The sequence below is a fragment of the Rhododendron vialii genome, chromosome 6a, assembly GCF_030253575.1.
Source record: "Rhododendron vialii isolate Sample 1 chromosome 6a, ASM3025357v1".
Classification (NCBI taxonomy): Eukaryota; Viridiplantae; Streptophyta; class Magnoliopsida; order Ericales; family Ericaceae; genus Rhododendron; species Rhododendron vialii.
Window position 1 is genome coordinate 26,987,629 of NC_080562.1, and position 24,414 is coordinate 27,012,042.

The 24,414-nt window shown below is 38.8% G+C and overlaps 3 protein-coding genes and 2 pseudogenes across 3 annotated transcripts in view; 1 reads left to right on the top strand and 4 right to left on the bottom strand.

Annotated features, from left to right (window-relative positions):
• The window catches only part of LOC131329990 (actin-related protein 2/3 complex subunit 1A-like), a 50,288-nt gene extending 48,189 nt beyond the window's left edge, over window positions 1-2,099 (top strand). The window contains exon 15 of the mRNA XM_058363431.1: window positions 1,739-2,099. Within this exon, the coding sequence (XP_058219414.1) occupies window positions 1,739-1,803 (65 nt within the window). The 3' untranslated portion in view covers window positions 1,804-2,099. The remainder of the gene's footprint in view (window positions 1-1,738) is intronic.
• LOC131329988 (G-type lectin S-receptor-like serine/threonine-protein kinase SD2-5) overlaps window positions 1-6,899 on the bottom strand; it is a 31,710-nt pseudogene extending 24,811 nt beyond the window's left edge.
• LOC131329991 (G-type lectin S-receptor-like serine/threonine-protein kinase SD2-5) lies at window positions 3,869-5,258 on the bottom strand. The gene has a single exon (XM_058363432.1). It carries the CDS (start codon window positions 4,867-4,869, stop codon window positions 4,135-4,137), a length of 735 nt encoding a protein of 244 aa, XP_058219415.1. The 5' UTR covers window positions 4,870-5,258; the 3' UTR covers window positions 3,869-4,134.
• Window positions 6,900-14,642: 7,743 nt separating the features above from the next.
• LOC131329993 (G-type lectin S-receptor-like serine/threonine-protein kinase SD2-5) lies at window positions 14,643-19,190 on the bottom strand. The gene is made up of 2 exons (XM_058363434.1): window positions 18,012-19,190; window positions 14,643-14,802 (listed from the first exon to the last, which is right to left on the bottom strand). The coding sequence occupies exons 1-2, from the start codon at window positions 19,104-19,106 to the stop codon at window positions 14,650-14,652; spliced, it is 1,248 nt and encodes a 415-aa protein (XP_058219417.1). The 5' UTR covers window positions 19,107-19,190; the 3' UTR covers window positions 14,643-14,649.
• On the bottom strand, window positions 14,809-16,735 carry LOC131329995 (probable receptor-like protein kinase At5g20050; annotated as a pseudogene).
• Window positions 19,191-24,414: the final 5,224 nt, after the last annotated feature.

A 24,414-nucleotide genomic window follows, 5' to 3' on the forward strand; every position in this document is an offset into this window, starting at 1 on the left:
CTGTTTAAGAAACAATTCCTACAAAACCTAGTTCTAATAAGTTGAGTAGCTTGTAGAAATTCTTGTCCTATGAAAGCTATATTAATTGAGTTATTGATTGGGTATTCATCTGCAATTTCCTCTCCTTCCCATGCTAGCAAGGAACAATTCAGGTTTTTCCTTCCCTACTAGATATCAATAGAGGTGTAAATTGGGCCAGACCGGCGTGGGCATGGCACAATTGGAAGGGGGCACGGTACGACACTTTTAATAAATGGGCTAGGCTAGATTGCAGCCTGGGCACGATAAAGGCATGAAGCACGACACAACCACATGCAGGGCACAAGCATGGCACGATTATGATTTTTGCCTCATTTGCCTGAAGGATTACGAAGATACGCATCTTGGACTTAAAAAATTTCATGCCCCAATAATGTTACCCAATATTTTTCTAAATTAGACAAATAGTGAGACTAACTAGTAAGGTCTAAGGAGTTCAAATGGCTATGATTATTGAGATATTTATGTCTTATAATGTCTTCTTTTGTAATCTTTTACAACTTTGAAGTTTTAATCAATGCAAATGATACTAATCGGTATGTAATCAAACAGTAGTGATGCAATTCTTACCTATTTCTTTTACTGTATTATTATGATCTTTTTCCTTATCAATAAAATGATTATATTTTCTATTTTGTTATGTATTGCCAGTGTAATTAGTTGCAATAGTTTTTTAGTTCAATATCGAAAGAGGTTGTCTATTTTTCTTTTATCTTTACCTTTTGGCTTTACAAGATACAGCTTTACAGGCATGGGCACAACAAAGCTTGTGCCGTGCCCGCACGTGACATGCCAAGCCAGGCATAGAGTTATCTAACATGGCACGGCACGACATGCTTAATAAATGGGATAGGCTGGGCTTGACACAAAGCAAGCTAGGCACAAAAATAAATGGGCCGTGCCAGGCCGACATGCCCTATTTGACACCTCTAGATAGCTCTTGCATTTGGTTTATGTTGAACATACTTTGAAGTTGTGTTGCCTGGGATAAACATCCACTGGTATGGAGTCTATGGACCATGTAGAGCCAAATTACTACCATGCCATCCAATACACAGAAGAAATATATGACATGCAATGTAGCACCTAAAAGGCAAAGAGTGCTGACTTCCTTCTCAATCTGTTAAACTTGCCATCTATTTTATACCAATCAAAGCTAAATGCTCTGATAGAATGAAGTAACTGGTAAGAAATGTAGCGAATTTAGTTTGGCTAACTATAAGAGTATTAAGACCTGATTCTTCTGAACGTGTTATCTTGTTCGGTGTCATAATTTTTGGGGCACATGAGTCAGCTTTAGAATGACTTTCTTATTTGTCCCTTGGTGCAGTTTTCTGAAGCATTTGGTAATTTGTATGGCCAATCAAAACAAGGAATCAACAATGATAGAGGCGAAACTTCAATACCACGGGGAGCCATTCATGAGAACTGTATCAAGTAATAACCTTATCTGCAGTCCTGTTTTATGCATATTTATCTCCATCTGTTTGATGCATAACATATGTTTTCCATTTTTGTTTTGGATTATAGCTCTATTGTACCGCTTAAGAGAGAAGGGGAATCTACAAATACTCACTTCAGTACTTCTGGTTTGTTTTGTTGAATATTTGTCTGTAAATTCCTATTTGCATAAATATCATGAAATGCTGTGATTTTGTATGTGCTTTAAAATAGAAACATTCCATCGGCAAAATGACAGGCCTAGATGGAAAAGTCGTTATATGGGATTTGGAGAACCAAGAAGATTTGTCAGAATTTCTGTAAAATTTTGACATTTATCAACCTCATCTGTGTAGAAGGTCGTTTCAAAGCTCGAGCTCATCTAGACCTTTTAGTCTTCTAGTGCACTTTATCAGTTGTCAGCAGTTGATGATTTTACAGGTTCTACCTACAAAAGAGAACCGAGCTCTGGGAGATCTTGTGTACTTTGATGGAAGCGCTTTTGCCTATCTGTATATTGCTGTACTGGTTGAAAAAACAAGGATATTTTGTAGAGGTTAGATATCTTGGGTGATGCACACTTTATAGATGGAAATGTGATTGCTACCTAGTACCTAGCATTTCAATTTGGTGTTTTCTTACTAGTAATATTTCCTGATTTTGTATCTCGGCTGCTGGTTTTCATATCGTATTTTGTAAATCGATGAATCAGAGGTGAAGGAAGATAATATTGGATAAAAAGTAATGGATTAGCATATCCTCTGAAACTAATCTTTGCACTTGCATAGTTATCTGGACTTTTTTGACCAATATCCCACGGATGTTTTCGACGTCGCAGTAATGCCACTCGACAAATTGTAAAGTTGGATGCCGATTTTGGAGAATTTTTTTTTTCCAGGAATGCTGGAGGAGTTTTAATCACTTTGTTTCACTCCTCTTGAAATCATTTTTGCTTGATATTACCTTTCTGAACCTATTCATCAATGTTGTGAACCCTCTTCGGCGACAGACAATTCAAGGCCTAAAGTTTTCTTCTAATTCAATTTCATTTTGTGTGCCTTTAGAAAATGATACTAGTAATAGACATACAAAAAATTAGACTACTACCTTCTTAAGTTACGCAACGGTCGGCTAAAAAAGAATGCTTTTATTGTTGTGCCAATGTGATAGACGTGAAACAAGTTTATCCTCATTGTGACTTGTTGAAAAAAGTGAATTGTTATAGCAATACAGCTAATCGAATATTCCGGTCAACTTAGCAAAACCAATTTGTGATTTCCAGGTCGACTACCAGAGCATTGGATGAATCTTGAGGAATTTGGGTTATCACATTGTGTCTAGAAATAGCCCAAGCTAAGCAAAATTTGTGATTTCCAGGTCGACTACCAGAGCATTGGATGAATCTTGAGGAATTTGGGTTATCACATTGTGTCTAGAAATAGCCCAAGCTAAGCATTTTGTTCTCCAACTTTAAGTTGGGATTTAGAATCTCCAATCCACTTCAACTTATTCTCCCGGTTGTGATGTCAAGAGCATAAAAACAGGCAGATGTAAGTGCATTTTGTTCGTTATTCAAATCCATATTTTTCAGATTTACACAATCAAATTTACTCATTCCATGGTCCAAATGCCAAACCAAAATGATCCATCGCCAAATCAATCAATAACTCCACAACACAATATAAAAATTGATACTCAGAATAACAAATTCATCGCCGATCAACACTGGAAGCTTTTTTCCCCCCAAAAGTTACTGTCAACAGAAAGGTAAATGTAAAGCTCGTGCAAAAGATGCAACGGTCCCTAGAAGCTGTAGATATAAGGAGTGGATCCACAACTAAGGCAAATGTAAAAATTGCACGGTAGAAAACTCAATGTTGAGTCTGTCGAAGGAATTCGTCTTGGATTCTATTCAACACAACAGAGAAGAGTTTCTCAAGTTCCTTCGTATTCATCCGCATCTATGCACATTTATGATTTACATGCATGGGGTAGCAGTCACAAGTTACTAGTACCAACAAATAAGTAGAGCCTTGTTGAGCTAGTGAGAACTAACAAAATCTGTTAGGCAATTTCATGAGGAAGCAAATTAGTGTGACGACTTGTACGTTTATTCAAAGTATGACACTACTGAAGGGGACATGCGCTGCATGCCTTAGTTTCTTTAGAGGTGCCGGTGGAGTTGGAGATTTTTCTGCGCTTCAATGAAAACATCTCATTGTTGAGACTTCAAATAGAATCATCCAATATCCCTTTGAAGGATCACCCAATTGCTATTCTTGCACAGCAAAGAAGGTATTAAGTTTAAGTTACCTTGAATTTCCTTTAGCCCATGATTCTTTCATCGTTTCATGAATATAATTATGCTCTAGACATTAGTTCCGAAGCATAGCAGAAGCTTTATGATAGATCATAAAGAGTGGAAGAAACATTAGGTTTCCAAATCCACTCATTGGGTTGCTAAATATATGCATCCAGTAATGACCAAGTCCAAGTATTTTTGAACTTGTTCACCTAAAAATGTAGGAAAACAACTGACCATAAAAACAAAGTAAATGGACTACATGTTTTAAAAATGAAATTACAACTTAGAAGAAGCTTCCGGTAGGACCACTTATTTAATTTGTCAAGGTCATTTACCCTCGAAACTTGCCTTCACCTTGGCCCTGATAGATCGAATGCAAATAATGGAGTGCCATCATGAATATTTGCATCCATGCCTTCACCAGTAGCTGCCTTTGCCCTTATTGCTGGAGCATTTATGAAGTTATAGTCCAAATTGTCTTGAACACTAACGAGGCCCTCCAAGAGCTGAACCACCACTGTCATTGAAGGCCGCCTCTGGTAATCACTTTGTAGACACCACACAGCAAGCTTCATCATCTCCACCACTTCTGCTTTATGTAATTGCATATCAGCATTATGTGTGTCGACCATGTCCAAAAGTTGTCCCTCTTCTCCTTTCCTTTCGAATAAAGCTACTAAATGCATCTCTTTCTCAGGCAGAGACCTATCCACATTTTTCCGTCCGCACAAGATCTCTAAGACCACGACCCCAAAGCTGTAGACATCTACTTTCTCTGTGATTATTGAGCTCAACCATTCAGGGGCCATGTAGCCTGGGGTTCCCCCCAACGTCGCTACAATTTGGCTTTGGTCCTTATCAATTAATTTTGCCAATCCAAAATCAGAAACTTTTGCCTTGAAGTTTTCATCCAAGAGGATGTTTTGGGGTTTGATATCCAAATGATATATTTTCTGTCGGCATTCCTCATGGAGATAGGCTAATCCCTTGGCTATATCTGCGATGATCTTCCTTCTGGATTCCCACCCAAGAGTGAGCTCTTGATGTCTTTTGAATATCCATCTATCCAAGGACCCGTTGGACATGTACTCGTAAACCAAAAGCCTATTAGAGTTTTCAGCTCAAAATCCGATCAATCTCACCAAATTGACATGGTGGATGCTGCCTATTGTTTGAACTTCAGCTAAGAATGACTTCTTGATCTGACTTAAACCGGAAAGACGCTTCACAGCTACTTCGGTGCCATCACTTAATGTCCCTTGAAAGACTGACCCAAATCCTCCTTCTCCGAGCTTTTTGTTGAAATCATTGGTCGCGGTTTTCAAATCATCATATGAGAATCGTGTAGGCATCCCCGGTACTTCAGCGATAGAAAACTCATCATCAAGTTCCTCTCGTTTTCTTTTCGTTTTGAAAACAAAAATGCAAGTTCCAACCAAAAGACATACGCCAAAAAAAGCTCCGAGACTAGATCCCAGGATGATTGTGCCACTTCTTGATTTCTTTGGAGGAAAATCTGTTGGGGGCGATGACGGTTTGGTTGGAGGATTCTGCACTTTGAGAAATATAGAGGTGTTCCAGGATCCTCCCTCATCGTTTATAAGAGAAAAAACTTCAGACAGTAACAAGCAACCTCTTGTATAACTGAGTAGAGCAGCTTTGCAAGAACAATTTCTCAAACAAGCATTTTTGCAATCCTCCAATCTTGCTTTTTCATCCGACACCATCGAGTCCGAGTCAAAGTAACTGGTATTCTTGAGCTCCAAAAGGCTGTGATACTGAGAATCGTTACAAGTAGTGGGTGTAACGAGGGAGCATCCAAGGTTTGGTTGCTTATAATTTATTTTCTTAAAATATCCCGTTCCATTGCTGCTTTCCCCAGGACAACCACACTGCCCGTTCGAAGAACATATGCCGTATTTGCCACACACCATTGGATACCCGCACTCATCGTCACTGAGTCCTGAAGTGAGCAAATCCGCCACGGTCTTCCATAGGGTTCCATCATCAAATCCATCCCATTCGTAAACTTTCAAATGCCCGTCGGGTTCCAGCCTCATGAACTGAGTTGTCAACGCAATAGGTATATCTTCACCATGGAAGCTTCCGTTCTCGAACGCAACATACGCTTTTCCTAGAAAGGGGGCTTCGTAATAGATCGCCGGTGGATTAGCTTCAAAGGAACCGTACAAACCATAGTAACCTTGCTCACTATAGTACTCAACATAAAGGGAATACAAGCCTCGGCTCAAGTCTGACAACGATGTGCTGGCTATCAGCTTTTGCCCGGTCACCAACTTTTGCCCGAGAACTAAGCAGTTCGTGGGGTAATCAAAAGACTGCCAAACCGTCACGTTATTCCTGTCAAAATGCACGAGGTTTCCGGTTTCGGTGAATCTTAAGCCCGTGACGGATTTTCCTCCGGTGTTGGTCGACCATACCATATATCCATCCGCGTCTTCCAATATCAAGTTCCCATTGCCTATGAGTTTCAATGTTGCGTTAACTTTCACAGGACGATCCGGGTGAGCAGACCAGACTAGCTGGGGACCTACAACATTTCCGGAATATTCGCTTCTGTTTGCAAAAATGACGATACCAAAGAAACATGAAGTTTCATTGGGAAAGCAGTAAAAGCCAGAAATGAACTGTGAGGTATTCGGTTGGGAAAGGACCGGAGTTATTGATCTAAACCCTTCTTCAAGATCAGCGCTGGCTGTGTTGATTGTTGGGTTGTTGATCCATGTAGTGGATAAATTGGCTACTGACTGATATTCAAACGAAAGGGCATTGTTCAACTGTGCAGAAGATAGGAAGATGGTGATAATTATAGCAAGTGAAATGATCAAACACAGACTTGGTTTAGCCATTACTAGCTAGGTAGATCCTGTTTCTGATGAGTGGGTTATGGGAAAGAGAAGCGAAGAAAGGGAGAAAGACTATGCGGGAGTACACTACTGGATCTTGATTGTTGTTTGTGGTCAGTAATAGTATCACTCAATGCGACAAAATGTGAAAAAAAGCTGACTCTATTGACCGGTGATGTAGGAAGTCTTCTTTTCCCTTACAGTGGTGCATTCTCACCCTTTTCGGATATGTAGCCGATTTTTAATTAGGTGATTATTTGAAAAATTCTTCCTACCTGATTGGTGATTGTGTGATGAAATCTCATGCACTGTCAACTTTAAATGAAATTTGTGATGTAAGGTACACCATTTGGTACACTCTTCAATTTGCTTAAAACATTATTTTAATTCATTCGAAAAATCATTATTCAGACATTGACATTGATAAAGGCTTGATTATTATTATTTTTTGAATGCAAAGTCAATACTCCCTCCGTTCCTCAATAAGTGTCTGACACGCAAACCTAGGTCTTCAAAAAGATGCATTTGTTTAGTTAAAAAAATCAATTTTTTTCACAAATCATTAGAGAGCAATGAGTTCTATTAGATTGTGAAAAAAAATTAAATTTTTTAATGATAACATGCATCTTTTGTAAGATCTAATTTTGTGCGACGGACACTTATTTAGGGACAGAGGTAGTATCATATAATCAAGCAACGTCGTTACATAGAATGGAAAAAAGACCAGGTGGGGGGGGGGGTTGCCCCAACCAGTTTACATCTAAGGAAGAACCAAAAGAGGAAGCAATCCAATATGCTGCTTCGTTTCCTTCTCTCGGAGTCCAAGAAAAAGGTAAAGGCTTTGGTCATTTTATCTAAGCCTAATTTAGGGACCAAAGTCGATCAAGTCGTTACTCTTATCCGGATGAGCTTATTTTTTTACGGAAACTGTTGAAAACATGTTCTAAATTAATTGAATGACTCAAATTAGTTGCATGTGCGTCACCCACCTCTAAGGGAGCATTTCTGGTAGTGAATAAGTTTTGAGAAAGAATTTGTTGCAATTAAGTTATTATTAATTACTTGTTCTCAATAGTGAATAATTTATTAAAAAATGTCAAATTATTTTTGGTAATAAATAAGTTGAAGATGGATATGTGAATGAAAAAACTGTTGAGAAAGAAGTTGTTGACAAGCTGTTAGTTAGTGTGAACAATAAACTAAAATGCCAAAACTTTGTTAATTAGTGTGAACAAGATAGTAAAATGACCAAACTTTAAAAAAAAAAAAAAAAAAAACTTAGTGGAAACTCCGCCTAAATCGCACATAATTTGGTGTATATTTTTGTATATACCAAACAGCGAACTCATAGATCTTTTCTGAAAGAAAAAAAAGGAGGAAGAAAGGGAGAAAGACCACGAGGGACCGGAAATTGATTCTTCTTTGCTTGGGGTCAGTATCGCTCAATGTGAAAATGTTTTTTAAAAAATGCTGAGGCTTTAGAGTCGTTGAGCGGTGATGCGCCAAGTCTTTCTTTTTCTAGCTGTGGGATCAACAACGTACCCCATCAGCCAAACAAGCATGTGAATTGTGAGCCAGCTTTCTTGCTTTACAGCAAATTTGCTTTCGTTAAAGTTAATTTTCTTTTTGTCAAATCGATAGAAAAAATTATTTTTACATCATATCTGATGTACATAGTACAAATCCGAGACGCTATATCAATTGTGAAAGTTCACAGAATAACCAAACTCAACAATTCAACCAATAAAAGAAATTAATAAACCCATTATTATAAGGTAGAGACAAAGAAAGGAAGGAAAACTCTTTAAGGGAAGAATACCTACACGTAGTTGGAAAGACTCAAACTCCTGACCTCCTAGTGTGATGCAAGAGTTCTGACCAACTGAGCTTGCCCCAGTTGACCCCGCACTAATTGACCTTGTTTTTACTTCATCTTGGGAGATAAACTCATATTTTGTCACTCGGATAGATGAAAGGACGGAGGGTCTGCTTGGGTTTCCGAAGCCTAATTCGGTTTGGTTTTAGTCACAAAATCTTCCAAGGACCCTTTCCTCTCGCTATAAATCATCATTCTACGTTTGCAATCTTAATCATTGCTCACACACACGCATGTGCATTATGTGACTTAGGTTTTGCTTGAACTTCTAAAACATTACGGCAATTGGTGATATAAACCCTAGGTTATAAATATTTGTGATACACAAAAGCAAATGCAACCCTCATACCCTAGCTTATGAATATTTCATCAGTTCTAGATGTTTTTCAATGATGCTTTCAATCTCGAACTCCCGCTCATGCATGTGCACATGCATTATCCGACTTGGGTTTGGCTTGCGCTTCACTAACACTACGGTAATTGGTGATGTATGTTAGAGATTTTCAAAATAAAAGAGTCGTCGATTTTGGTTTTGTAAAAATTCTTTGTTTCCTTAGAATGCTTATTTTCCTCTTTGTGAGCTTTGTCCCACATTGGTAAGCTGAGAAATGTTGGAATGGTATATATTAGGAAACATTCCTAATGCAAGTAACTAATGATCTAGTGTAGTGCAGCCCTTTGGTGCTTCGCACCATACCGTCAGAGCCGGTACACGCGCGCGCGGCGTGGGCTGTGGTGCAAACGCAAACGGAAAGAACTTCAAATTCGGGCTTCGATTTATCTTGAAGGCAGGTTTGCTGTAACCCTTTGCATACCGGTATTGGTGGGGGCAAATACTGTCTTTAGGAAAGCGACATAGTCGTGACTCGAAGCGTATTTCAGCATTTGTGGAGGTTTCGCCACCGGTACAGAATTTGCAACAGCCAATATTTCTCCAACAATGTAAATCCAAGGTTATAGATTTCAGCATTTGTGGAGGTTTCGCCACCGGTACAGAATTTGCAACAGCCAATATTTCTCCAACAATGTAAATCCAAGGTTATAGATACTAGTTATACACAAAAGCCGATGCAACGCTCTTACTCTCTTCATTCAATACCTAGTGAAAGCTGGCATGATCCGAGGATGTGCTCAACTGCTTACAAAGGTGGAAAACCGCATAATATCCATGGGTCTTTTCTATTTGTATTGTTTTACTGTCTCAAAGTTTGGCCGATTTCTCGAACAGAATTCTCAAGAAGGGAGCATATGATCAATTTTACAAGTTGCAACTTGTGTGTGAACAGAAATATATCAGTATAGGATGGGCCTAGTGTTGTATCAAATTTGTTTGTTAACTGGGAGATACATAATTGCAATGGGTGGTCACATGGGAGAGATTATCCCGTGCTCTCGGAGACATGCTCCTCCTCTAAAAAAAATTAAAAATATATGCTAGGGACCAATCTTTACTATGCAAGATGAATATTCCATTGAGCATAACGCTCTTCATTCCTCTGAGAAGCTCTAACTTTTCTACTTGTGCAGATAAAATCCCTTACTGCTAAACTAATTAATTTTTGATCAACATGCTTTGCCTTCATATATAGCTTTGTTTTGAAAAATTCTTAGCTAGATTCCTTTCCATCCAAATGTAATAGACTGCGGCGGCCAACGAACTCTTGATGATTAATCAGGGTTTTAAACCGGGGTATCGGAAAAAGGAGCGTTCGAAGAATAAAAGCTGATGACCCTCGCTCCCAATTCTACACAATACGCATCTCACATCTACACCCGTCCCCCATCCAGCCAAACTCTCCCTTGTGTTCAACCTAGCCTGCATGCACAGCTAGCCAAAGTATAGATAACATGGGTTCTATTGTTTTGAATCATAGTTGACAGAACCCCCCGGATATGCATTATCCAAATCAACTCAAGGACTGATTTTCTGAAGAAATCTGGGAACATTATGTAGGAGTTTGAAATCCGGAATGCACTTTCAATTTGCAGAAATTTGGTTCAAAGAGTCAAATGGGAACTAGGAGGGAAGTTCTGTCATGTTTGTACCAGAAACTGGCTGATAAGCTAGTGTTTACGGCACAACCATAATGCCAAACTCTTCTCATGCAGTGAGATGACAGGTTGCATTATTTTCTGCCGCATGACTTCGGTTGGGGGAACTGGAATAGATGTGGCCCCGATTGAATGGATCATCGTATATATGTTAGCCTAAACACACTGCTCTTTTTTGTAAGTGCCTCCATAATATGCTTAAGAATATAGGAAACAAAGGTGTGAGAATCAAAGTTGAGTTGGCTAATCCTCCGTCTCAATCTCATCATTAATTTTTGATATTTTATTTCCAATCTGAGAAGGTTATATAGTAATGAAGGAAAGTCCATTGGTTATGTGATCGCCGCTCCAGCTGGAGATTTCAGTCTGTCTAATGCTTGCCAGACTGATCAAGCAGGCGATCACTGAGTTCACGTCAGTGAGAACCAAAAGTCCTAGGCTTAAGGAGTTTGCCATGATGCAGTCAACTTGCACAAAACCAGGTGAAGATTCGTCCCTCAGCCTTGTACAATTCTATGCATATATATGATTATCTCATGCAAGAATTCCTGCTTTGGTATGTATGCAAATAATTCTTCTGCTCAAGAAAGACAACCATGACCGATCACCTCAAATGTCGAAAAATGAAGCTTCAAGGTTTGGAAGTGATTAAGACCTGCAGATCCATAATTGGAAGACCCGGTGGCTGTTAAACATACTTAAAGGGTGTCATCTACAAGAAACTGAAGGTTCCTTCTTAGATTATCTTCATTTTGTTTGCTATATTTAATAGAAGACAGTAAGAACACCGAATGTATCATGAGAAATTTGGAGTCCTGCTATTGGTACCAATGGGTACCCTAGGGAAAATGCACCGACGGCCGCGCCGGGCCGTCTCCGGCCACTGGACGGCCGATCCGAGCCCTCCAAAAAAAAAAAAAAACACTGAGTGGGCATGTATATACGAAAAAATGGGGTGTTTGGATCGAGCACCTACACTTGGTTTTTTTGTATATACATGCCCACTCGGTTTTTTTTTTTAAAATTTTTTGGACGGCTCGGATCGTACGTCCGGTGGCCGCAGACGGCCCGGCTCGGCCGTCGGTGCATTTTCCCTAGGGTACCATCGGTACCAATATCATTTCGCAAAAATTTGTTTGATAACCTTGTGTCAAGAAATAGCCCAAACTTCGCATATTTTAGTGTTAACTTTTGGTGTTTTAAATCTCTAGTCTACTGTAAAATTATTCTCCACTATGTGACATTTCATGTCAAGATCATAAAAAGAGACATACATAGATGTATGCTTTTCGTTAATCGAATCCAGATTATTAACAATTACACGATCAAGGTAACCGGTTTCCATAGTCCAGATGCCAAACCAAATGAGCCATGGCCAAAGCAATCAGTAACTCCATTATTCAATATAGTAATTGGTACTCTGAGAGCAAATAGATGACGAATTAACAACTGATCAACACTGTACTGTTTGATTTACGCTAACCATGTTCGTGTACTTTCATGAAAAGTTTTGTTTTCCAAAAACTTACTGCCAACAGTAGGGAATGGATTTATTTGACACAAAAGAGATGCAAACAGCTCCTGAAAGCAGAAGATATCAAGAGAGGTTGCACGACAAAAGCAAATGGAAAATTGAACCTGTAGATTAGTTATTGTTGAGATTATTGAGGCAAATTCAGATTGGATTCTATTTGACGCAAAAGAGAAGCCAGGTAAGTTTCTCGAGTTCCTTTCTGTATATTCATCCACATCTTATTGTTATGTGCACATTTATGATGTATGTTGAACGAGAAATTTTTATGAGTGACAAGTTATTAGTACAAACACATACGTCAGACAACTGTTCAAGCTAGTGAAAGTGAAAACTAGTGAACAAAATCTGGTGGCATGTTAGAGAGGGACCGAACTAGTGTAACTTCTTTTGTGTGTATTCAAAGTATGACACTACTGACAACATGCAATATTTTCTTTTGAGGTGCCAGTGCGTTTGGAATTCCTACACTTCAACAAACATAGTAGCACCGAAGAGTTTTCTCGCATTGTTTTAGGAAAAGACTTCCGATAGAAATATGGAATCTCTTCGAAGGATCACCCTACCCGTATGAAAATACACACGCAGTCTGTTAAAAAAATGCAGTTGTATATACTTACATAAGCCAATTGATATTCTTGCACAGCCAAGGATGTATAAAGTTGAAATGAATTTCCTTGGCTCATGATTCTTTCTTGATTGCAAGAATAATAAATATTCCGCTTTTGCTATCTTGTAAGTGCTCAGATATTTGTGAAGCATTGCAAAAAACTGTAAGTTAGAGTACATAAAGCCACCCAAGAGTGGCAAAAACACAAAGTTTCCAAGTAAAGACCAAGTCCAAGTATTGTTTGAACTTGTTCACCCAAAAATAGAAAAACTAGTCAATAAGAACTAGTAAATGAACATGTTCATGACAAGAAATTACAACGGAGACTACTTATTTGTTCAATATCAATTACACTCAAATGTTTCTTTTTCCCCTAGTAACTGTTGGAATTTTTGGGGACAGCGGAAGCAAATAATAAAAGAAAATAAAAAAGATGCTTTTTGGAGATGTAGGGGCGGAGCCCTACGTACAGAGCTCCTACAGAACTATAACTTTACCAAAGTGGGCTTGATTGTAGAGAATATGACTCTAATAGTATTTCTGATTGTATTACCATTGTGTTAAAACAATAACATAGAGCATCCTTTTATAGGACTACATGAATTAATCTAGAGGATGAATCACTAGTCCCTAGATGACTTTACATCTCCCAATGTGATAAAACTAAACATTATCATGTATCTTACTTGAGATACATGCATCCCCAATTATTAAGAAAATTATGGATTACTATTTCCAACACCACCCCTTAATTCATAATTTTCGCATCCTTTGCCTTTGTCTGGATTTTTGCAATTTCATCCTTGAGAGCCTTGTTTTCTTGAAGTGCTTCGACCAATGCAAAGTCAACTTGTTCGAGATGTTGACGATACATTTCCTTGTCATGAAGGTTGAAATCATAAACTTCAAAATTGAACATATCCTTCAAGTGCTCAATAGCAATTTTAGCCGCCTCTTGCTCTGCATCAATCTTCTTTGTGTGAGGAGAACTGTGAAGTATGATTGAACCACCTTCAACAACATTATCTCGAATCTCAACACTTGCCCAGAATTTTTTCCCTACAGTTTGGTAGGATTTCCACATTGATGGTGCGATGTGAAATTTTTTCACAATCTCATTCAAGAGATTCTTGAATGAAATTTTGACGACGACGGTCGTATTTTGGTTCTCCATGATCCTGCAAAATAGTTGAACACTCAAACAACTTTTCAATTTGGCTGCGGCCCATTTTTTTGTTGTTGGGAGATTGGCTCCCTTTTTTGGTGTCATTTGACAAGCCCAAATTTCTTTTTGGAGAAGTGAAAAAAGATCGACTTCCCAACATGCTCATTGCCTTTTGGCATTTTTTTTTAAACTTTGTAGCAATTGGCTACCATGAAATTTTTGATTTTTCTAAAAAACTTTTTGTATTGGATCATTGGAACATTTTTTTTCAAAATTTTCAGAAACAGATGATGCGGGCAAAAACACATTTATGAGGCTGAGCACAAAAAGTAATAGGGGGTAGGAATGGAATCACTTGATTACGCCCAGATAATGAATGCAACCCGCTCTGATACCATGTTGGAATTTTTGGGGGCAGCGGAAGCAAATAATAAAAGAAAATAAAAGAGATGCTTTTTGGAGATGTAGGGGTGGAGCCCTACAGCGCTCCTACAGAACTATAACTTTACCAAAGAGGGCTTGATTGTAGAGAATATGACTCTAATAGTATTTCTGATTGTATTACCATTGTGTTAAAACAATAACATAAAACATCCTTTTATAGGGCTACATGGATTAATCTAGAGGACGAATCACTAGTCCCTAGATGGCTTTACATCTCCCAATGTGATAAAACTAAACATTATCATGTATCTTACTTGAGATACATGCATCCCCAATTATTAAGAAAATTATGGATTACTATTTCCAACAGTAACTTGCCTTCACCTTGGTCCTGATAGAACTGATGCTAATAACAGGGTGCCGTCATCAATAGCATGCATGTCTTCACGAGTAGCTGCCATTGTTCTTCTTGCCGGAGCATTTATGAAGTTATAGTCCAAATTGTCTTGGACACTAACAAAGCCCTCCAAGACCTGAACCACCACTGTCATTGAAGCTTGCCTCTCGTAATCACTTCGAACTGTAGACACCGCAAAGCAAGCTTCATCATCTCCACCACTTCTGCTCCATGTAATTGCAGATCAGCATTGTATTTATTGACCATATCCAAAAGTTCTCCTCTTCTCCTTTCCTAGTGAATAAACCTACTAAATGCATCTCTTCCTCTGGCTGAGACCTATCCAAATTTTTCCATCCGCACAAGATCTCTAACACCACAACCCCAAAGCTATAAACATCTACTTTCTCTTTGATAATTGAGCTAAACAATTCAGGAGCCATGTAGCCAGGGGTTCCCCTCAACATCGCTACAACTTGGCTTTGGTCCTTATCAATTAGTTTTGCCAATAAAAAATCAGAAACTTTTGCCTCAAAGTTTTCATCTAAGAAGATGTTTTTGGGTTTCATATCCAAATGATATATTTTCTGTGGGAATTCCTGATGGAGATAAGCTAGTCCCTTGGCTATATCCGTGATAATCTTCCTTTTGGATTCCCACCAAGAGTGCGCTCTTGATGTCTTTTGAATGTCCATATATCCAATGACCCATTGGACATGGACTCGTGAACTAGAAGCCTTATTAGAGTTTTCAGCACAAAATATTCCGATCAATTTCACTAAATTGACATGGTGGATGCTGCCTATTGTCTGAACTTCAGCTAAGAAAGACTTTTAAACCTTGCGCAAACAATCCAGGCACTTCCTGCTAGTCAACTGATTTCCCCATAAAGACTGACCCAAATCCTCCTTCCCCAAGCATACCAATAAAGTTGTCACTTGAACTAGAGAGAACTCATCATCTTCTTCAGAGTATCTTTTTATTTAGGAATATGAAAAAGGGATAGACAACCCAAGGAAGTACACCGAGCAAAGCTACGAGACTGGATCCCAATATGATAATGTTGTACCGTGATTTTGTTCTGGTAGAAATCAGAGGTTTCTGCACTTTAAGACGTTTAGCACTAATGTTATATAAGGATCGATACCAAGAGAAAAAGCTCCGAACAGTAATAAGCAACCTGGCTTTGAATTAAGGGCCACAACATAGGAAAAGAAAACTGCTTTGCATGAACAATTACTCAAACAACTCTTCTTGGAATCCTCTACTTCTGTTTGTACATCCAATCCTGATGCATTCCTGTAGTAGTAGTGATTGGGTTGATACCAAAGTAACTAGTACCCAAGAAATAGGTGTTACGGGGGAGCATCTGAGATTAGGTTGCCTAAAATTTATCTTTCTGAAAGTGCCTACTTTACTGTTGTCTTCATCAGAACTACTACACTGCCCCTTTGAGTAAATTCCGTATTTTCTGCACGCCGTTGGGTAACCACCCAGACCGATTCTCTTTGTCAACAGATCAACCACCACCTCCCAATCATTTGCTCAAAACTTGTAACCCTTCAAATGACCATCAGACTCCAATCTCATGAACTGTTCTACTAGCACAAAAGGAACTGTGAACCAGTTGAAGCTTCCATTTTCGTACTTTATATATCGCCCCCCTATCCCTCTTGTATTGCTTTGGAAATAGGTTGTGGGCATGTTAGTTTCAATGTAAACACACAAAGAATTACGAGTAAAAAGTAGTGAATATAAACCTCGACTCCAGTTTGATGGAGATATGTTGGCGATGAGCTTTTGGCCAAGAACCAAAGTCTGCCAAACAAGTAAGGAGTCGGTTGGGTGATCTAAAGATTGCCAAACCATCGCATTGCTCCCACCAAAGAGCATGAGGTTTCCGTCTTCACTCTTCAGTCAAGTTTTAGCCAGAGACAGACTTTCCACTTGGCGTCTGACAATACTAAGTCTCCCTCTCGAGTGAGCTTCACGGTTGCATTTAGTTTCATGGGGTGGTTCCACATTGCTTGACTTACGTAATGAGAACTTTTGTTTACCCAAAACTTACTGTCAACAGAAAGGGGAATGGAAAGCACGTACAAAAGATGCATTGGTCCCTAGAAGCAGTAGATATCAGGAGAGGATCCACAACTAAGGCAAATGTAAAAATTGCACCGATGGAAAAGCCATAGTTGAGTCTGCTGATGCAAATTCAGCTTGGATTCTACTTGACCCAAAAGAGAAGCGAGGCAAGTTTCTCTAGTTCCTTCCCTTTCATCCTCATCTATGCCAATGATTTACATTGATGGCCATGGACTTTGAGTCAAAAGTTATATTAACAACCGCATACGTAGAGTCGTGTTGAGCTAGTGAAAACCACTGTTACAAAATCTGTTAGGCATTTTCAAGAGGGACCAAATTAGTGAGACGAATTGTGTGTTTATTCACAGAGTGCAGGTTCCACTACAACCTATCGTCATATTTAACTCAATGTTCTAAAAATCCCTAAGCGCTAGTCGGGCGGTTGGGCACCATCTAGTGCCTAGGAAGGTTAATCAGGGATTAATAGGCACCTAGAGGTGCCGGTGGAGTTAGAGATTCCTGCACTTCAACAAAAACCATAGCACCGGATCTAATTGTCTTTAAGAGAACGACTTGAAATAGATCTACACAATATTCTTTAGAAGGATCTCCCCAGCCATATGAAAACATACACGGAGTATGGTTAAAAAGATGTACACATAAGCCAATTGCTATTCTTGCACAGCAAATGATATATAAAGTTCCAAGGTAACTTGAATTTCCTTTAGCCCATGATTCTTTCATGGTTTCATGAATATAAACATTCTTCATTATGCTCTCGACGTTAGTTGCGAAGCATAGCAGACACTTTATGTTAGATAATATCAAATCCACCAAAGAGTTGCAGAAACAATAGGTCTCCAAATCGAATCATTGGGTTGCTAAATATATGCATCAAATAATGACCAAGTCCAAGTATTTTTTAACTCGTTCACCTAAGAAGTAGGAAAACAACCGAGGATACCAACAAAGTTAATGGATAACATGTTTTCAACACGAAACTACAACTCAGAAGAAACTTCTGATACGACCAATTATTTTGTCGATGTCATTTACAGTTATACTCGAATGAATGTTTTTTTTTTTTGCTTTTTTAGAAACTTGCCATCACCTTGGGCCTGATAGTTCGGATGCAAATAATGTAGTGCCATCATGAACTGCATCCATATCATCACCAGTAGTTGCAATTGTTCTTCTTGCTGCCGGAGCATTTATGAAGTTAAAGTCCAAATTGTCTTGAACACTAATGAAGCCCTCCAAGACCTGAACCACCATTGTCATTGAAGGCCGCCTCTGGTAATCACTTTGTAGACACCACACAGCAAGCTTCATCATCTCCACCACTTCTGGTCCGTGTAATTGCATATCAGCATTGTATTTATCAACCATATCCAAAAGTTGTCCCTCTTCCCCTTTCCTTTCGAACAAACCTAATAAATGCATCTCTTCCTCCGGCTGAGACCTATCCAAATTTTTTCGTCCGCACAAGATCTCTAAGACCACAACCCCAAAGCTATAAACATCTACTTTCTCTGTGATTATTGAGCTCAACCATTCAGGAGCCATGTAGCCTGGGGTTCCCCTCAATGTCGCTACAATTCGGCTTTGGTCCTTATCAATTAGTTTTGCCAATCCAAAATCCGAAACTTTTGCCTCGAAGTTTTCATCTAAGAGGATGTTTTGGGGTTTGACATCCAAATGATATATTTTCTGTCGGCATTCCTGATGGAGATAGGCTAGTCCCTTGGCCATATCCGCGATGATCTTCCTTCTGGATTCCCACCCAAGAGTGAGCTCTTGATGTCTTTTGAATATCCATCTATCCAAGGACCCATTGGACATGTACTCGTAGATTAAAAGCCTATTAGAGTTTTCAGCACAAAATCCGATCAATCTCACCAAATTGACATGGTGGATGCTGCCTATTGTCTGAACTTCAGCCAAGAATGACTTCTTGATCTGACTTGAACCAGTGAGACACTTCACTGCTACTTCGGTGCCATCACTTAACGTCCCTTTAAAGACTGACCCAAATCCTCCTTCCCCGATCTTACTGTTAAAATCATTGGTCGCGGTCTTCAAATCATTGTATGAGAATCGGGTAGGCATCCCCGGTATGTTATGGACAGAGAACTCATCATCAAGTTCCGCTTGTCCTCTTATCATCTTGCAAACGCGCACTTTGGCTTGTCCTCTTATCATCTTGCAAACGCTCACAAAAGTTAAAATTCCAACGAAAACACAGAGACGAATACCGAAAGCTCCGGGAGAATATTCCACGAAAAAAAATGTGCCAGAATAGATGAAGAATGCGATAATAGCAAGTGATATGATGAAACAATCAGTTGGTTTACCCATCAGTGGGTAATGGGAAAAGCCAATGAAGGGAGAAAGAGTATGAGGGTGGAAATTGATTCTTGTTATTTATTTATTTATTTATCGGCAATTGATTCTTGTTTTGAGTATCCCTCAATGTGAGGCTGTTGATCGACCAAATAGATAAGTGATATAAATTGTAGAAAATTAGAGATCAGTCTTCCTTTTTAAGTTTGGTTTGATCCCAACCCTAAATATTATATCCAAATCTAGATAAGTTCGAATATGTTGAATAATGACTTTTTTACCCTATTTCAACTGAGAGTCTCCGTCTCCTCTCTCTCTCTCTCTCTCCAATCCAATCCCAATCCCAATCCCAATCCCCACCCTTGAATCCAACCACACACGTCTTCAACCAAGCCTCCGATGAGATCTCCGCCAAGGTCGACGGCGACGGCGATGGCAACATCCACATCGACCTTTCGAGCTCAACCCATAGTTGTCTGCGAATCTCTTCGGCTCCTGCTTTTCGGCCGTGGTAAAGAACTCCTTGATCTACGCCTTCGCTGGCTTCTTCGTCTTCGGATGTATTCGCCGGAGACTTGCTGCCGCCTTCGATGACTCCAGCTCGACTGTGTCTATGGAAATCTCGATTGAAAGAGTTGTTTCAATACTGCAAATCAAATTCAACCACACGTATGGAGTAACGTTTCAGCCAAAAACGTATTGTAAATTGTAATAAAGAAATGACTGAATGTATGGCACTGAAAATCTTAAGAGTACGTACGTGGCAGCTTTGTGGTTTGTGGCCACTGAAAAGTTTCATTTTTTTTCAATTTTTGTTCGTGTGTATTTTTTATTAGAATTGTGTATTTTTCTATGAGAATTGTGTATTGATCATGAGAAATGTTTATGAGAATTGTGTATTTTCTATGAGAACTGTGTATTTTTCTATGATTTTTCTATGAGAACTGCGTATTGTCCATGAGAACTCTTTATGAAAACTGTGTATTTTCTATAAGAACTGTGTGTTTTCAGCCTTACTTTTTTATTACTACTACTACATTTTGCTGGATTTTAGCTAAGTGCAACAAATTTGTTCAATTTTTTTGGTACTTTGAAAAATTGTTCAATTTTTGTTTACGTGTGTATTTTCTATGAGAACGTTATTTTTTTCTATGAGAACTATGTATTTTCTATGAGAACTGTGTATTTTCTATGAGATTTGTGTATTTGTCCATGAGAATTGTCTATGAGAACTGTGTATTTTCTATGAGAATTGTGTATTTTCTACGAGAACTGTCTATAAGAACTGTGTATTTTATATGAGAATATTGTATTTTTCTATGAAAATTGTGTATTATACATGAAAATTGTCTATGAGAATTATGTATTTTCTACGGAACATTGTATTTTTCTATGAGAATTGTGTATTTTTCTATGAGAACTGTCTATAAGAGCTGTGTATTTTTCTAAGAGAACTGTGTATTTTTTATGAAAACTGTGTATTGTCTATGATAATTATCTATGAGAACTATGTATTTTTTATGAGAATTGAGTATTGTCTACGAGAACTGTGTATTTTCTATGAGAACTACATATTTTCTATGAGAACTGTGTATTTTAGTGTGTGGTTAGGCTATTTGAACTGTGTATTTTTCATTTCACATAGTCATTTCACAAAGTTCTCGTAGAATTGACTATGAGAATTGATTATGAGAATTGACAGTTCTCATAGCCAGTTCACATAGCCAATGGTATTTTTGTCCGCAACAGTTCTCATAAAGACAATTCTCATAGGAACAGTTCTTATAGAAAGTTCTCATAACAAAGGATATTTTTTTAATCTTATATAAATTTCATATTCAATATGGATCTTGTTTAGTAGATATCGTCGAGTAGGTTTCAAAAATATAATTTTTTTAAAAAAATGAATATCTACAACAAAATATATGATTTTTTGAAATTTAAATAATGTTTTAATGGTGCATCAATGCTCATGGAGCATTGGATAATTTTTCTATACTACATGCTATCTAGTTCCGCACTGATGCGCGTGAAGGAGCATGGTTGGAATAAAAAATACAAATAATTGTGCCGGACTAAATTAAGTCCGAACCTAATTTTTAGGGTCGGCCTAAAAATTCCCCTATAAATTGGTTTTAAAAATCAACAAATTGGTCTAAAGTCCAAAAGAAGAGGTCCCAAAGCAGATTTAGTCCAGCTTAAGTTTCAGTGATGTGTAAAGTCCATTAATGAAAATATTTTGGAGTTTAAGGTCCGTGAAAAGACCAAATTGCCTTTAATGAGACAAGGGCCTTGTTTGGCTAACACAAAAAATGTCTTTTTTCTTTTAAATTGACTTTAATGAGACAAGGGCCTTGTTGGCTAACACAAAAATGTCTTTTTTTTTATTTTTTTTATTTTGATCGTTGACCGACGTTGACTGGTGTATCTGTTCACTTTTGGTATATTTGTTGGTTTGATTTTTTTTATTTTTTTGACTATTGACCGGTGTTGACGTTGACCGATGTATCTATTCATTTTTGGTGTATCTGTTGTTGATATATTTGTATTTTAAGTGGAAGTTGTGGTGGTAGAGGTGGTGGTGGAAGTGGAGGTTGTGGATCTATTTTGGTATATCTGATGTTGATATATCTGTATCTGTTTGTGTTGGTGTATCTATTTTGGTGTATTGGTATATCTGTATATATTTTGTATTGGTGTATCTGTTTTGGTGTATTGGTATATCTATATCTGTTTTGTGTTGTGTTGGTGTATGTATTTTGGTATATTTATATCTATTTTTTTGTATCTATTGTTGGTATATTTGTATCTATTTTGGTACATCTACTATTGATATAACTATATCTGTTTTGTGTTGGTGTATCTGTTGCGGTATATCTATTATATCTGTTTTGGTGTATCTGTATCAGATATATATGGATTTGTTTTGTTTTAAGGAAAAAAAAGAGACTTTGTTGTGGCAGTGGCGGTGGCTGTGGAGTGATGGTGGTAGACATGGTCGTGGTGATGGTAGACATAGACACCTGACCCTAACGAAATATCATATAAACACTTGACGTATTAAAAACACTCATCAATTAAACTCCTACGTACCATCAACCTCTGTCCAAAATAAATGAAAAATATGTTTCTCTCTCCAATTTTGCAAGAGAGAAGCTGGAGCAAACCCTAGCAGATATTGTTGGTATATTTGGTATATTTGTATTTGTTTTGGTACATCTGCTGTTGATATATATATATATATATATATATATATATATATATATATATATGTATGTATCTATTTTGTGTTGGTATATCTGTTGTGGTATATCTATTTTGTGTTGGTATATCTGTTGTGGTATATCTATTGTATCTGTTTTGGTGTATCTGTATCTGTTTTGCGTTGTGGTGGTGGCGGTGTCGGTAGTGGTGGAGCGGTGGTGGTGGAATGGTTATGGAGGCGCTGAGGGAGGGGGGGGGGGGGGGGTGTGGTGGAAGTGGTGGTGGTGGTGGTGGTGCAAGAAGAATAGTGGTAGAGATGGTGGTGGAAGTGGAGGTTGTGGTGGCAAGGTGGTGGTGGTGGTGGCGTCGTGGTGGTTGAGTGGTGAAGGTGGTGGTGGAGGTGGTGGCATGGTGGTGATAGAGTGGTGGCATGGTGGTGGTGGAAGTGGAGGTTGTGGTGGTGGTGGCGGCATCATAGTGGTGGTGGCATGGTGGTGGTGGTAGTGGAAGTGGTGGTTGAGTGGTAGTGGTGATGGAATGTCGGTAGAGGTGGTGGTGGAAGTGGAAGTGGAGGTTATGGTGGCATGGTGATGGTGGCGGCGGCGTCATGGTGGTGGAAGTGGTGGTTGAGTGGTGAAGGTGGTGGCGTGGTGGTGATGGAGTGGTGGCATGGTGGTGGTGGTGGAAGTGGAGGTTGTGGTGGCATGGTGGTGGTGGTGGTGGCGGCGGTGGCGTCGTAGTAGTGGTGGTGGAAGTGGTGGCATGGTGGTGATGGAGTGGTGATAGAGGTGGTGGTGGAAGTGGAGGTTGTGGTGGCATGGTAGTGGTGGTGGTGAAAGTGGTGGTTGAGTGGTGGTGGTGGAGATGGATGTGGTGGTGTGGTGTGGTGGTGATGGAGTCGTGGTAGAAGTGGTGGTGGAAGTGGAGATTGTGGCGGCATGGTGGCGGCGGTGGTGGAAGTGGTGGTTGAGTGGTGGAGGCGGCGGTGGCGTGGTGGTGGTGGAAATGGAGGGTTTGGTGGCATGGTGGTGGTGGTGGTGGGGGTGTAAGTGGTGGGTGAGTGGTGGTGGTGGAGGTGGTGGCGTGGTGGTAATGGAGTGGTGGTGGAAGTGGTGGTTGTGGCGGCATGGTGGCGTCATGGTGGTAGAAGTGGTGGTTGGGTGGTGGATGTAAAAATAAAAAATCAACAGATACAACAAAATGAACAGATACACCAGTTAACGCCAGTCAACGGTCAAAATTAAAAAAATTAAAAATCAATAAATACACCAAAAATGAACAGATACATCGGAGGGTATTTTTGAGAAACTGAATGCCAATTGTCCTGGAGACTATAAGGGAAAAAGTAAATGGATTAATTGTGAATTAGTCAATTCGTCAATTGATTAATTGGAGGGTATTAGTAAATTGATTCTTGTTTTGAGTATCCCTCAATGTGAGGTTGTTGATCGACCAAATAGATAAGTGATATAAATTGGTTTTAAAAATTTGTCAAACACGCGAGCCAGCTTTCTTGCTTTACCACAAATTAAGTAGCTCAAAGATATTTAATTTTTAAAAATTTTTTAACCTACATTTAAGTGGCACTTAATTTGTTAAGTAATGTACAATGTGGTTATCAAACCTACTTAATCAGTAATTACTTAAATGATTCAATTTTAAGTACTGAATTTAGGTTATCGAACATATGAGCCGGCTTTCTTACATTACAACAAATTTACTGTTCATTAACAGGGATTTAGTAGGCAGCTAGTTTGAGTGAGAAATTTATGGACCCGACTAATTAAACTCTTGTTTTTACTTGATCTTAAGATATAAACTCATATTTCCTCACACGGATAGATAAAAGGATAGAGGATTTGAACTAGGTTTTTGAAGCCTGATTCAGTTTGTCTCTTAGTCACAAAATCTTTCGGCAGGACTCTCCACTCTCGCTTTCAATCCTCGTTCTATGCTCACGCTCTCAATCATCGCTCTCGATAATTTCAAGAGTTAAGGATTTTTTCTCAAGACACTTTCAAGTTCTCCATCACTGTGAGAAAATGTAAAAAAAGATGTGGTTGTCGATGATGCAGAAAGTCTTTCTTTCTTTTGTTTTTTGTTGGAAAAACGCTGCTAC